This window comes from Pleurodeles waltl, chromosome 5, assembly GCF_031143425.1.
Source record: "Pleurodeles waltl isolate 20211129_DDA chromosome 5, aPleWal1.hap1.20221129, whole genome shotgun sequence".
NCBI classification, from domain to species: domain Eukaryota; kingdom Metazoa; phylum Chordata; class Amphibia; order Caudata; family Salamandridae; genus Pleurodeles; species Pleurodeles waltl.
The window spans coordinates 1,485,134,545-1,485,150,890 of record NC_090444.1 but is presented as its reverse complement, the minus strand read 5'-3'; the positions used below and the strand labels follow the sequence as shown (position 1 = coordinate 1,485,150,890).

The 16,346-nt window shown below is 39.4% G+C and overlaps 1 protein-coding gene across 3 annotated transcripts in view; it reads left to right on the top strand.

Moving 5' to 3' along the window:
* The window catches only part of PRIM2 (DNA primase subunit 2), an 801,093-nt gene that overhangs the window by 41,703 nt on the left and 743,044 nt on the right, over positions 1 to 16,346 (top strand). For all 3 annotated transcript variants that reach the window (XM_069235757.1, XM_069235760.1, XM_069235759.1), the window contains exons 3-4: positions 3,714 to 3,817; positions 4,258 to 4,349. In XM_069235757.1, coding sequence (XP_069091858.1) covers positions 3,714 to 3,817; positions 4,258 to 4,349 — 196 coding nt within the window. The remainder of the gene's footprint in view (positions 1 to 3,713; positions 3,818 to 4,257; positions 4,350 to 16,346) is intronic.

Genomic DNA, 16,346 nt, shown 5'->3' with positions numbered 1-16,346 from the left:
TACTAATGCTGATCAGGCCAGGTCTAGGGCGGTGGACCTGTGCCATCGCACCAGGCTATGAGTTTTGGTGGGGGGTATATTTAAGTGTATTATAATTTGGAAAACACCTGCAGTCGCATTCCTTGCCTCCAGCAATTTTCAGGCAACAATAAAAATAGAAAGATAACTCTGGTGATTAATGGACCTGCTAGAGAGAGAGATGGGAAATTTGTCTAGTATAAGTTTTGACTCCTAATATAGTGCAGAGTTAAAAAGCACACTTACCATGCAGATCACAAAGTGCATATAATGTATATAGTTCAGTGGGTTATTGATTTTGTTAGAGAGATCCTTTTTAGGTTGAGCATAGCAGCGCACATGTGCTGCTTTTCCGACGTGTTGGTATGTGTCTGGGCTTTTAACCACGCCCACCTTACGACCATCACTATCAATTGTTCGTGAGCTTGCCCTTCAAAAAATCCTTTGACATTGGTAAATAGTTTGTTTGTCCCTCCTTGGGAAGGTTTTGTTACCGCCTTGGCTGTCGCCCCTCTTACTTGGCTAATTGCACTTTTGTCGATAAGTTTGACTGTGAGTGAATTTATTTTTCCTTTTGTGTCACTCCTCATCCGCTGATGCCTATGACAGCCATGGTGCTGTGAATCCGCTCACTGATGTGAAACTGATTTTATTTTTCATTATTAATTTGTGGCAAGAATAGTCTGGTTAGGAGTTTACAACGCTAATAGCTCTAACTCGAGCAAATGTGATACCCATTGAACTGCAATTGCTTGTTAGGATTTTAAATTATAAACTGCAACTAACATAGAACAGTAAGCCGTTAACTGACATCGAAGAGCTGCTTGCAAATTGCAAGGTTTAAGTTAGTGTTATGAATTCCCCCCCCCCCCCCGGTCTTTCCTTATCCTAATGTTTCAAAAAGGGTTAATTTGGGTAGAAATCTATTATTAGTAAAGGTAACCCCCACGACCTTGGTATTAGGTTTTAAATTCGGAGTTAGTGCTTCTCTACAGCCTTCCAATATGAATGACATGTGACTCTTAATCCCTTGTAGTTTGTCTTACGTACAATTTTCTATAAACTGATATATACACATTTGATTCACTGTCTCTGTGTAACGTGTGTGTGATGTAAAGTGCTCTGACACCCTACACTGGCATGAGTGACGCTATAAAACAAAATAATTGCATGTGAGAGAAAGTGGTTATGGAGACTTGAGCACTTAAACGGTGGTAGTGTGACAATGTGTGGAGAAAGAAGTCTTTTGTGGGAAGGAGGGTACAAACACACATTGTTGCATTGGGCACCACCAGCCCTAAAGCCGGCCCTAACTGCCAAACCCAGCTTTACTCCTGCTTCATCTCCTTGTATCGCCCTCTCCTGCTGTGGATGTCCAAAATATGCTGAGGTGTATGGTTGAAGATCATACCTGACATGGCTCCATCATTTCCCTCTCATCTTGCATCAATGTCCCCTGTAACATGTGTTGCACACTCCCAACATGTGCACTTAACTCTCACTTAACATCTGAAGATAAATACAGGGAGTGCAGAATTATTAGGCAAATGAGTATTTTGACCACATCATCCTCTTTATGCATGTTGTCTTACTCCAAGCTGTATAGGCTCGAAAGCCTACTACCAATTAAGCATATTAGGTGATGTGCATCTCTGTAATGAGAAGGGGTGTGGTCTAATGACATCAACACCCTATATCAGGTGTGCATAATTATTAGGCAACTTCCTTTCCTTTGGCAAAATGGGTCAAAAGAAGGACTTGACAGGCTCCGAAAAGTCAAAAATAGTGAGAGATCTTGCAGAGGGATGCAGCACTCTTAAAATTGCAAAGCTTCTGAAGCGTGATCATCGAACAATCAAGCGTTTCATTCAAAATAGTCAACAGGGTCGCAAGAAGCGTGTGGAAAAACCAAGGCGCAAAATAACTGCCCATGAACTGAGAAAAGTCAAGCGTGCAGCTGCCACGATGCCACTTGCCACCAGTTTGGCCATATTTCAGAGCTGCAACATCACTGGAGTGCCCAAAAGCACAAGGTGTGCAATACTCGGAGACATGGCCAAGGTAAGAAAGGCTGAAAGACGACCACCACTGAACAAGACACACAAGCTGAAAGGTCAAGACTGGGCCAATAAATATCTCAAGACTGATTTTTCTAAGGTTTTATGGACTGATGAAATGAGAGTGAGTCTTGATGGGCCAGATGGATGGGCCCGTGGCTGGATTGGTAAAGGGCAGAGAGCTCCAGTCCGACTCAGATACCAGCAAGGTGGAGGTGGAGTACTGGTTTGGGCTGGTATCATCAAAGATGAGCTTGTGGGGCCTTTTCGGGTTGAGGATGGAGTCAAGCTCAACTCCCAGTCCTACTGCCAGTTCCTGGAAGACACCTTCTTCAAGCAGTGGTACAGGAAGAAGTCTGCATCCTTCAAGAAAAACATGATTTTCATGCAGGACAATGCTCCATCACACGCGTCCAAGTACTCCACAGCGTGGCTGGCAAGAAAGGGTATAAAAGAAGGAAATCTAATGACATGGCCTCCTTGTTCACCTGATCTGAACCCCATTGAGAACCTGTGGTCCATCATCAAATGTGAGATTTACAAGGAGGGAAAACAGTACACCTCTCTGAACAGTGTCTGGGAGGCTGTGGTTGCTGCTGCACGCAATGTTGATGGTGAACAGATCAAAACACTGACAGAATCCATGGATGGCAGGCTTTTGAGTGTCCTTGCAAAGAAAGGTGGCTATATTGGTCACTGATTTGTTTTTGTTTTGTTTTTGAATGTCAGAAATGTATATTTGTGAATGTTGAGATGTTATATTGGTTTCACTGGTAATAATAAATAATTGAAATGGGTATATATTTTTTGTTGTTAAGTTGCCTAATAATTATGCACAGTAATAGTCACCTGCACACACAGATATCCCCCTAACATAGCTAAAACTAAAAACAAACTAAAAACTACTTCCAAAAATATTCAGCTTTGATATTAATGAGTTTTTTGGGTTCATTGAGAACATGGTTGTTGTTCAATAATAAAATTAATCCTCAAAAATACAACTTGCCTAATAATTCTGCACTCCCTGTACAAATCTTGCAGAGCGGGAATAGCGATCCGAGGCAGATGAGCAACTGAAGTCGTCTAACTCCCAGCAGCACGATCACACTACCGATCCCCGAAGAAGAGCTGACTTCCGAGAACCTCATTCTTTTTCTGAGTGTATGAATAATGGGGGATACGTTTGAATTTGCATAAAGTCTTTCAAATAGAAATTTACTTTAAAGCTCTGGTGGAAGAAAAGGCTAACATGATAAAGAATAAAAAGTGCTGTTTTTCTTTTTCTTCCTCTTGCAAATACTGAAGTTAAACATTTTTATATTAATCATCCCATCACACTCTTCTCGAAGGGCCTCGTGTGAATTAACATTTCATAGATAATCTCTGCAGCCAATAACTGTCCCTCTCCAGGCTCGTTGTGCAATCGTGGTTTTGTTGTGTTAACAACCACTGATGCAAAAATGATGTAGTTTTACAGGCCTTTTTCACGTAGTTGATGCCTTCGCTTGTATTCATCCACAGTGTAACTCGTCCCCTTTTGCTAATGCATTTTTTACCCTGAGTTTGTCGTACACATTGCCTTTTTTATAATGTTGTTTTTTTCTATTGGGATAATATTCATATTTTGTAATTATTTAGTTCTGAAGGCAGTCGAAAGTCTTGGAGTGAGCTACTTGAAAACCAACGAGCAGTACAAATCGAAGCTCGAGAGCGAACTACGGAAGCTTAAGTTTCCATACAGGGTAAGTGTGCATCACAAGGTGACGCAATGACGTCAGAACCGTGTAACGGGCTGGAGGGTGTAGTGTAGAGGGACTGCATTTTTGCGGATATAATAACTTAGTTACAGTTTGTCACAGTGAACATCTTCTATGCTATTAGACACTGGAAATTTGTGAGGAAATAGGTAGACTTTCACCTTTCTGGGAAGTATCAACAACCCAATAACGTCATGAACTGCATACATTTATAGAAGCAAAAATAACTGACTTTACAATGCATTGTTCCACAAGTTCTATAATAAGACTGTCTCTGTCCTGAGAGGCTTTTGCCTGAGGTCTGAAATTCACATTATCATAGAAAGGATTATTTTAATAAATAAAGAGGAAAATCCACTATATACTGTAGTTGGAGCAGAGGTGCTTGCCATATGGTTGTTTATTTACTTTTGTTTATCGTTCAGCCACCGGGAGATGTCATAACTGATGACGAATACGATAACAGGCGGAAGGACCACATTTCTCATTTCATTCTTCGCCTCGCCTACTGCCAGTCGTAAGTATACTAGCACTAGTACTTCATTGATGTAATTTTTGTAATTCTTGGCCTTTCATGGGTTTTGGTTTTCTAAATTTTGCGAACAGTAGTACCACTAGTAGTTTGTAGATGCTTGATAAACAATGAGAACAGGCAAATTCATAAATACTAGTGACATCAGAATACAAAGTATTGAGATAATCCGCGAAACAGACATAAAATGCAAAGTACATTCTCTTATTACCAATAATCTGATGCAAAGATAATACATTTATAGAAATGTGTTTTAAGACCTTTATTTGAAATGCATTACCTTTCTAAGTATAGAATTGGATATAGTCACTGTTTTTCCTATTTTATATCTTCAAATCCTGTTTTTTTTTTTTCTAAGGATAGTGGGATCACAAAATGTATTTGTACCTAAACCTTGACAAAGGTCTGGTTAACTGGGGCCAGTATGCAAAACATTCTCATCTGAATTTGTCAGCTGGCAGTCAGTTTTACTGCTTTGAGAGATGGTCATATCTCCTTAGTCCCTCGGTAGGTCAGAAGCCATGATTTCTTCCTGTGTAAATAATTTCTTAGACGAACAAATAGTCTTTCCTTGATTAAAGTTCTTCACCGTTCATTGCTGTGTGCAAGACTTAACATTATACAGTAAGCAACTTTGAGATGGTCTTTATTTGTGATGTAAAAATAACATTTGTTCAAGGATGAAACCCAGATTTAGCCCTTTGCAGCCGGTTTCGTTCATTACATTGTTGGGTAGTTTAATAAAATGTTACTTTGTGGCTCGTTATTAACAACTGCTAGAATTTCAGTTTTGTTTCTGTGTATGCAAATCTTGTTATCATTCATTCAACATATTTGATTGCATCATACCCCAGCATTAGACCACAAGAACTTTATTATTTTTCCCTCTATGGAAATTTAACAGAATCTAGTTGTGTTCAGTAGCCAGGTGGGAGTCCATAACATGGACCTGGTCCACTTTGTACTGTAATTTATTGAACCGTGCAGGAGAGTTGGCAGATCCTTCGGGCCCCCACTCCCCCCCCCAAATAATTAGTGTGGATTTAGATCTAGCTGTCCCATGTTCCACTCTAATTCTTCATCTTTTATTTTCCCGTATACCTATCTCCCAACATAGTGATTATATTTGTTAGCAAATGATACTGGCAAATTCACAATGATTAATTAATCTATTCTCTGTCTCCATTTTAAAAAAACCATAAAAAAGCGCACCCATTTCCTCTCTGTTGTCCATATGCATGGCCGTGTCCAATTCCTGTTGGTTTCCATCGTCAATTGTGCTGCACTGGCCTCCTGCTTGCCCAGTGTATTGTGCTGCTGCAATCCCTGACGCCTGCCCTGTAAGGTCTGTTTGGTGCTTCTGCCTGTCTCCCTCCTGCCATCTATTATCAGAGTCCCTGTCCCTACCCCATTCCTCCTGCCCTTAGTGATCCAATGTATCATACTTGCCAACATTGTGAACTTGGTAAGAGGGAGATTTTGGGGGGAAAAAAATCTGAAGAATTGATTTTTCCCTCTTGTCTTAAGTTGGAAAAAAAAGGATATTTTAGTCAGGAGACATAAATAAAGCCATTTGAGCTTAAAAACATCAGTAGTCTCCTGCCTGAATCGGGTCTGTTGGCAACTGCTGTTGTGCTACCACTGCTTCTTCATTGGGCCCTCAATGGTCTGTTATATTACCACAGCCACGGTCTGTCCTGCATAGTTGGTTTGTTGCCCTTGTCCCCTTTTCCCCTGCTCTTCAGGTCAGTTGGGCTGCCACTGCCCCTCCCGCCTGCCCAGTGTGGTCAACTTGTTGCCTGTGCACCCTCCTCCCTGCCAGCAATTATCAGAGTCCGTACCCCTGACATATGCCTCCCTATAGTATTCTAATGAACAACTAGATTGCTAACATTCTATATGTATTACAAAAGTGTGGCACACCCAACATCATCTTGATGTAATCAAAACTGTAATACCTAAAGGTTTTCCTTCAGAAATTATAATAATGAGGGTCTTTTCCCCCATAGAAATTATGGTTGGTGTTCCAAAAAAGTTAAAGGAGGACATATTTTCTGAGTTCTCAAATAGCTACAAAGCATTTGTAAATTATTTGCTATCTTGATATTTTTTTTTTTTTTTTTTTAATTTAAACCAATTGATCACTTGATTATATGTTACACTTAGGGGAGACAATGTGGCATTATGGCCTTAGCTGGACACTTTGCATCTGGGGAACCAGGTTCGAGTTCAGGCGTCAGCTCAACATTCTGTGATTCAGGCAAATCACATAATTTCCCCATAACTAAAGCCCAAAAGTAATGTTTCCTTGTGTAGTATAACTGATGCTCATGTAAAACACTCCAATACCTTTGGGTCAAGTCTGCACTATATGAAACTGCAAACAGGCAAAAAAAATACGTGTTTTGCACACTCCTGTCATTGGGCAATACTTTGGGTACATTTGGGTGATATTTGGGCTCGGTTTTCTTTGGAGGCCACCTTGGGACACATTTGTTAAGAAGCTTCCTAATCTCTTCATTTACTGCAGTAGCCTCAGTAAAAAATGCTTTCAGTTTTCCACTTCAATTCCATAAAGATAGTGGTCAGATGTGCCACCCTTTTGGCATAAATTCAGAATGTTGGCACTCTAGTTGCTCATTAGAACACTATAGTAAACTGCTGATCAACTGGGAGTTAACCGTCAGTCTGCTGCTGGTGTTGAAAATGCCTGTTTCAGTCTACATGTCAGAATGTTTTAATGCAATAGAAGATGAAGATATTTGAGAATAAATTTACAGTGTGTCCTAATTTTTCTTTTTATAGCACTAACCATAATTTCTATGACAAAATGAAACCCCTTATTTTGTTTCTTTTTAAATTAAATGTTTGAAGTATTTTTATCAGTTTGATTCAATCAAGATGGCTTCTGGTGTGCCACACTTTTGCCTTCAATAAGACTGCAAGCACCGTAGTTCCTTAGAACACTCTGGTAGGCTGCAGTTGAACACAAGGGAATCAACTGACAGGCTGCTCCTGTTGGAAGTACATGTTTTACTGAGAATGTCAGACTTCATTCTCGTATGGTTGAGAAAAATAGTGTGAATTTATAGAAAATATGCTCTCATTTTAGCTTCTGGAGCACCTTTCCTAACCTCTGTGGGGCAAATCATGAACAAACTATTTTCTCTCAAACATAATTCCTAAAATCCCAGCAGAAGGCTTTTTCACAGGGTGCAGTCCCCTTAGCAACAAATGATTTTCATTGTAACTAAAACCTGTTATCACTCTTTATGCATTCTCCTTTTTATGACCCTCAAAAACTGCCGTTCACTACAATGCATTTCAGTGGGGGGGAGGGGAGGTGGGGGGTGCGGGTGTGTGGGGGACGGTTGGGGGGGATGCTATTGTGCATCTTGGTCCCAAAATGGCTCCCATCACTTTGTGGTTGAAGTGTTGACAGCCAATCCGATCTCACCATGAGATCCTTGCTTAAGCTTCACCCAGATATACACATTTCTTTTTCTTTAATATCTCTAAAACTACTGATCAGATTTAAACCAAATAACAAAATGCATGCTTTCTGGACCAAGCGCTACCTTCTTGACAAATTTGGTTGAATTCTGTTCAGCGGTTCGGGTTGCAGTCGCATCTAAAGCCTCTATGGGAATTAACATGGGGGGCTGAAAAAAGAGGAGGTGGGGAGTCCTAAATCTCCCCTCTTCCCCCCCCCCCCCCGTGCAGAGTTTATAGTGATTTAGCATTTTATGAATGTGACTGCAGCCCAAACCCCTGAATGGATTTACACCACATTTGAAAGAAAGCTAGAGCTTGGTCCCAAAAGATCTTTCTGTTTGGTGTAAATCTCTTCAGTAGTTTTGGAGTTAATAAAGGAAAAAAAAATATCCAGGGATCTGAATCCTCCTTGGATCCACCTGCAGGTCCCGGAACAAAGGCAAGGCCCTGATTGGCTGGCCACGTCCTGAAAAGTTGGTGCTGCCATTTTGTTTCTCGTTGGTTGGGAAAGGGGAAAAAACAACACTGAAAAATGAGATGAGGGTCAGGATACAGGTATCCTGACCCCATATGACAGATGGAGGAGTCCTTGAGGGACCACTCATGGGGGAAAAAATTGCCCCAGATTTTCTTTTGCTCCAACTGCGGAGCTGCTGATCCACTGCGGCCTTAGTGTAACCTCGCGAGGGCTCAGAGCCACAACGGAAATCAAATATACTTAGTCACGCACCAAACCATGACCAAAGACCGTGGATAGTGTGGAGTTGGCGCCATGCGACCAACACCCGACACGTATGGTCAAATGCCGTGACCAACGTGGTTGTTAAATGTGCGGTGATTATATATTACTTTATGTTAAAAAAAAAAATATATATATATATATATATATATATATATATATATATATATTGTAATTCAGTGAAAAGAAACAAAGGTTACAGGGACATGAAAGGGAAGTTACCGTTTTGCCCACACAAAACCATAGAAATTCAGCAGTTATAGTTATACCTATCTGAAGAAAGTATAACTTGTGCTGTAATGTAGGCTACGTGTTAAAGTTTCTTAACATGGGTATAGCTATAAATGCTGATTTTGCAATGTTTGTGTGTGTGTGCGTAGAACGTGAAACTAACATCCCTGTAACCTTTATTAATTTTAGTGGAAAAAAAAATACATAAAAAATGTAGTTTTACTTAGGTCAGTTGTAGGAAAACGTTTTTTTTTGTGTGGATAATTTCTTTAGCACCGTTTGACGAGAGCACACAAACTTTCCTAAAGGGTGCTACTTTTTAACTAGTTTGTGCGTGGAATGTTTCGGTGTGATCAGTCGAGCAATTCTCGGAACTTTTTCCTCTTTGGTTCATTGGCTCCTGTGGGAGTCACAATCCAGCGGGAGCGAGTTCTTTGGTTGCCAGCAGCATGAGAATCTTGCTGCCAGCCATTACAGGACTCTAGAATTTATAGTCCTGGCCCATTGATGTAATTCCGTAAAATAATTGTTGCCCAGAGATTTTCAGCTTTGATTTTTTTTTTTTTTTTTTTTTTTTTTTTTTAAATATATATATATAATTGGAGAAGTAATTTAACTGGGGTAGACATTGCTAATCTGGGCTGATTTATTTATTATTTTGTTTCTCACCTCTGCACGACATTTTTAAAAATGGTGGATGAATTGCAGTGATGATGGAATATTTCAGGAACCGTGAGACCTATATACTTCATTTTTGTGTCAAAACATAGGTTTTGGGGCTCAACTAGACCTTTAAAGACAGTAAAGAACTCCTCAGACCAACCCTTCTGCCCTTTTCCAAAATGTAGGCTCTAAAATGATGTGTTTTAGGCATCATATTGGTCATTTATTTCCAATATTGTTTTTGTTTCAGGTTTTCCGTTGATTCAAATGTGCAAACATGAATGATGCAGGTGGTAGCAGAGTATCTTTACCTCCTGCCTGACAGTGTTGCTAACTACAAAATCTGAGGGCTCCTTCAACAGAGAAACATGTTGTGCCAAACTAATCCAAAAGAAAAGCGAACATCAACTGTGGCTGGACAGAAGAAAGTTTGAGTTCACAAAAGATTGAAACTGATGGGTGGAGAGGATCCATTTTTATTTTTATTTTATTACAAGTGCTACAAGTCGTATACAGTGGGGGGTGAGGGGAGAGAAAGCCTAGATTATTTTTCTTCCTAAAAAAATAGCAGAAACCAATCACAATAAGAATCTGAGAAAGTGATAATCAAACCCAATGCCCATCCACTTAGAAGATCAATGGCTACCCCTGGTCCACCTCCAACAACTGATCAGAAAGCAGAGGCTCTTCAATGTGTTATCCGTGATTTATCCAGAACAAGGGCTAAGGGGATAGACGAAAAAACAAAGTACAGAGTATGTGAGTTTCAAAGGGCAAACATGTTTTTATCTGAAGCTAATTTCTTCCAAGATGAATTTTCAGCAGAGTAGCTGATCTGCACAGTGGGGTGAAAGTATTTCCAGCTGATTTGTATGCCCAGCCAAAATGCATACATTCAGAAATGTGAATGTACAATGAGGTGCCAGCAGCAACATAACCGCCAGCCTTAAGTTAAGTTTGTACTTTTTGAAAAAGTAAATGAAGTTTTAAAGCCAGTCTTGAGTGCTGACTATGGGTTCACACTCTGTGAGATCAGAGAAATAATGTTCAGCATTGATGAAACTGTATTGAGCCATAATAATGAATTAAGATTTTTCTTGTCCGATTGTACAATGACAGGCTTTGTATTTGTCAGTCTACCAGTTGATTTAACTCCTGAAGTTCTTGCTGCCAAATAGGATCACAGGATGCAGTAAAATCAGCAGGAACCATTTTAAGAAACGCCCTGAAAGATTTAGATGTTGGATTTACTGACAGATTTTGTGGTGCCCCAGAGCTCTGCAAATCATGGGAGTCGACAAGCATGCCAGATGCTGTTATAACATTTTTGTTTTTTGTTTTTTATAACATCATTGTTTAATATTAAAACTGTTACAAACTAAAGTTCTTGAGTTCAGAACAGAAGCTGACTACACTGATGATGGTTTTGAAAATCTAAGCAAATAAGTGGAAGACAATCCCATGACCCGACAGGCTGATGCGGTGCAAATATACTGCCTTTACTAAATCATGTTGAAATTGCATCAAGGCAAAAAAAACACCACCACACACGATGACTTCCACGCAATCTATGACGAGTGCAAAAGTAGAGAGATAATCACTTCAAAGAATAGGACTGGTGTATCAGCAAGTTATAGTGACAGTATGGAGCAGGAATTTGCTAGCAGCTCATGTTGTGAACCTGAAAGGACACCACTTCCAAGTCCCTTAACCTGGAAAGGATCGACAATTACTGCTATTAATAATTTCGAGTTTTGAAGACTGTTTTTTCTTTGTCTGGAACATCCAACTCGCATGATACTGCAAGGGTTCATTTTCAAGACCGTATCAATGAAGTAGCTGCTGGACAACAAGTTGTGTCAGCTGTAGGCATAAACAAAGGAAGTTGTAGACTTCTAACTCAACTGCCTTGCCAACGTGTGCAAAATCACTACAAGCGATCAGTCTACCAGACAGTTTAAAAGTGGCAGAGGACATGGATCTTCTTGTACCTGATGCTGTGGTCTGCAAAGCTGATTTTAAAATAAATGTATCATCTCGCTTATTCTGTGTGAACTGAAGGATGAAGTAAAGCCAGTTCCTCCGTGGGCTAGAATTTATGCTCTGATCTTCCAGAATACTGTCACCGAAGGTTGGGTTTTCACCAGTAATACCGTCTCCAGTCACAAACTACGCAACAGTATACACAGTTAAAAAAAAAAAAAAAAAAAAAAGTTCCAAAATGTGCGATCCCTACTTGAAGACCAGCCTATCCTGCCAATTTTCTGCAATGGTGTTTTCCGTATCGTAGCTGATACTTTTATGAGCGATCCAGTTGAATTGGATGATCTTTATCCAGTGATTGGCGTTTTCAACATGACAAACGTTGCATTACAGTGCGGAGGAAGTTATTGATGTATGCGCGTGTATTGGGCATTGACGATGCGTTTGAGGCTGAAAACTTTGGAAGCAAAACTGTCCACTCTATATTGAGTTGAACACATTGTCTGTTCGTTACAAGGTTTGCTCATCAGATCTGAGGCTATAGAAATGTTGTGTTGGAATGATTTCTGGAACAAGAATGACAAATTAGGTTTTGCACATTTTATCTTGGACGTGAACAAAGCACATGGTGCACTTCATTCAAAAGACATAATGCAAAGCTAGGCAATGCTCAATACACTCTGTTCAAAATCAGAAAATCTGAAAACCAAGTTTTTGGGGTTTGTCAAAGAATGTGAAGAAAAATCAGAACTTTGGAAGTACTGGGAAAATATTTTACGCATGATGGCTGCAGTGAAAAACTTGGTACATGCTGATCGATAATGTGATTGCAAGCTGCATGTGAAGACTGTGGAGCCACTGATTACTGTGTTTCATGAATTTGATTGCATAAACTACCTGAGATATGGATCCTGGTATTTGGATAGGGTGAAGAAGCTATATGTGGAAAAACACTAACTCTACATAAAATTCACCCAAAGACATTTTGTGATGATAAACAGAGAGAAGGTTCAATGGTGTGGCTCCAGACATGAAACTTGAACAGACGATCCAGCAATTGCAGAAAAACTCCAAGGGAATTGTTGGTCAGACATGTAAAATTGAAGATGTTGCCCAGTGGCAGCTAGTTTACCATGACGTCCTTTCTATTTGCAATGTTTTCAGAGAGATGACAAAGTGAAAATTAATGGACCATTGTGAAACTGTTCTTCACCACGAACTTGTGGGGAAGAGTGTGGAACGTTTTAATAAACATGTTTGGCAGCCTTCTTCATTTCATACAGCAACAAGGAAACCCATTTGAAATGGCGCAGCCTGTGCAACTTCACAACTGTGACCAAACAGTGTGTGGATAAAGATATAAAGACACATCTACTAGATGTCCTGGAACAGGCATTGAAATTATACGCAGAATTGAAGCAGGAGAGATTTGTATTGAAAGAGGAAATAACTGTTTGACATAATCACAAATGCTAAACTGCTTATGCTTTAATTGCCATAGTAAGATTTTTTTTCCAATCAGCCACTACATAACAGGTTACAAAAAACAACTACCTCAAGGATATAGGGAGATGGGTGAGCAAAAAAGGGGTGAATTTATCAAGGATGTTCTCACATCATGATCGTCCAACAAAAGCATTATTTGAGGGAGATGCTGCAACCAAACCAGTGAAGCACAAGCTCATACAAGAGCTTGGGGAAAAAAACCAAACTGTCACCTGAAGAATTTCAACTCAAAGTTGTCCTCATTAAAAACTGCTTTTGTTGTGAACTGTCACAATTGCGAATGGTCAAGATTTCATCCATGCAAAACCTCGTAGAGCTCATTCAGACTGTTCTACAGATACCAAATCAGTGTACACCTTGCAAGAACAGCACATTGTATTCAAGTTATCTTGAACTATCAAGAAAGAATGTGAGAGAATCAGACGAATGTCTACAAGTGGAACAATTGACCCTGCCTATATCAAAACTTTGAAACCCATACCTGTGCAACTTGATAAATTCTGGTCATCAACATCGAACAAGATGAACTTGGAGATGTTAACTCTCCAAAGCATTGCTGATGCTTCAGTGAACACAAAATTTCCAATTATTGCAAGTGGAATGATATACTGAGGAGTTGCTGCCTGCAGAGAGAAATTCAAAAGGTATGGGCCATATTGCTAATGACCTTAGCAGAAAATTGGAGGAAGCTGACCTTAGTGTTCTGCGACATGTTGAGTGGGCTGTTCGAAGTGGTTCTAATCAAGTCATTGTATTGCCAAATGACATAGATGTTATTTTTGTGCTACTTCGATTTGGCGCAATGTTCTTAAGTCAAGGATTGTCAGAGTTATGGATACATTATGGAACAGAGCGAAAAGACACTAAATCCTGCTTCATATTCTGTATAAGAAACTTGACCCAGAGATGCCCAGTGTTCTTATCAAGGCACACATTCTTACAGGTGTTGACACTATGAGCAAAATTGGAACAAAGCTTGCAGCTTTAACTGCTGAACCTGTGAAGTTTCTAAAACGATTTGCTGAGACAGAAGAAGAATGTGACTTTAAAGACCTAGAAAAATACCCTGTGCAAGTGTGGAAAATGAGTTCCCACTCACACATTTGACGATCTTGGGTGCAGTGAGTTCAAGAGAAGTCCTGCTAAGTGACCTTCCACTGACGTCGTATTCTGTGTGTGGACACATTAAAAGTGTTCTACGTGATCAGATGTGTAAATGTTTTGGATCATGCATTTATAGAAATAGAGCCATATGAATTTGTCTGGGAAGATATTGGTAGGGTGTTAAACCGTACAAAATTTCTAAAGCTTCTACCCACATAACTAACACGTACATGTACTTGCAAAACCTGTGCTACAAAAAGATGTCCCTTTCAATATGCTCTTGCCGAAACAAAGTGAGCTATTAAAATTCCTAAAACGGGAGTGATAAATATTATTTTTTCATATTCAGATCATAAACATTGTTTGTTGCATACATAAAAGGATTAAAAACCGTTCCTGTTAGTTTCATTTTTATATGTCTTCTTCCTCTATTATTGCCACCATTTTGGAAAAATTGCAAAAAGGTTGCTCTGAAGAGTTATTTTCTGTATCTATAAGACTACTTGATCCCCAAAGCCTATGTTTTGACACCAAAATGAAGTATGTCTCATGGATCCTGAAATATTACATCATCCCTGCCACACATCTGCCATTTTTTAAAATGTTTTGCTGACAAAATTCAGCCCGGACCAGCAATGCCTACCAAAGGTAAATTATTTCTCTAATGATCTAAAAATGCAAATCAAAATTGAAAATCTCTGGACAACAATTTTTGTTTTTATGGAGATATATCAGGGGACCGGGATTATTAGTCCCCTGTCATAAATGTTTTTTAAAATGTGTGTGTATATAATATATTCACACACCGTAACCCACTAGCACTAGGCGCCAACTTTTCCCCCATAGACAAAGCATTTTTTTGTTTTGCTAATAACTTTGGTTCTTTTTGACAAATCATCATGAAATTTTCAAAACGTGTATGCTGGGTCGTTTAGCTGCTGTCTGGGAAGTTTTGGGGTTATTAGTCTAGCAGGACATAAGAAAAAAAGGCAGTCCCAAAACACTTTTTCCCCATGTTATGTCTAATGGCATTTTCCAATTTTTGAACACTACTACAGCCTGAACCGCTGAGCGTATTTACACCAAATTTGGCTGAAAAATAGATCTTGGTCCAGAAAGGTCTGTTTTTGTTATTTGCTGTAAATCTATTCAGTTGTTTCAGAGTAATTGAAGGAAATAAAATCTAGATATCTAGGGATGCGGATCCCGGACCAAAAGCAAGGCCCTGATTGGCTGGCTGCAACCTGGAAGAAAAGCTGTGGCCGCCAACTTCTTCTTTGCTTGGGTGTGGGAGGGAAGGAAAAAAGGGCAAAAACATATAAGGGGGCAGGGTAGAGGTATTCTGACTCCATAGGACACATGGAGGGGTAATGGACAAAAATATATATATGTTTTTTCTTTTTTTTTTTTTTTTTTTTTTTTTTTTTTCCGATCTGCAGATCCACCCTGGCACTCAGCGCAGCCTCCTGTGTAAAACTGCAAAGGCTGTTGAGTACACAAAAAAATATATAGCCATTCTGACACGAAACCCCCGCCATGCACAGCTGAAGGCTGTGCTCAGCATGGGGTTTGGTGAATGCGAAGGGGTTTGGCTCAGGTTTCCACTTTACACGGCCAAAGGCTCGGAGTAGTGGTGGTTGTTTTAACGTATGGTAATTGTGTTACTTTTTTAAAAGAAAAAAAATAGAAGTTCACTATGAAAACCAAAGGTTACAGGGACATTATAGTTAAATTGATGTTTTTCCCCACAATAGAAATTCAGCAGTAATAGTTATACTTATACTCACCTGAGGAAACTGCAACTTGTGCTGTAAAGTAACTTCTTAAAATAAGTATAACTACAACCGCTGAATTGCTATGGTTTTGTATGGGCAAACGGCCCTGTAGCCTTTGGTTTCCTCAGTGAATATATAAATATATTCACTTAAAAACCAAAGACTACAGGGACCTTATAGTTAGGTTCTGAATTTACTTGTTCAAAAACATAGTAATTCATTAGTTATATTTATCTCAATTATCTATATTTTTCGTGCCCTAATGTAACTATACCTCTAGCCCCCGCCATGCACAGTTTTTTCGGTAAAAAGTTTACTGCAAGTATTACAATGATGTTATCAAAGATGTCATGAGTGCCATAATTAGCAGTGCATGGCGGGGACACGAGTTATAGTTACTTGAGAACTATAACTGGTGAATTTCGATGTTTGTGTGCAAGCAAATTCAGAACCTAACTAACATTGCTGTAACTTATTATATATATA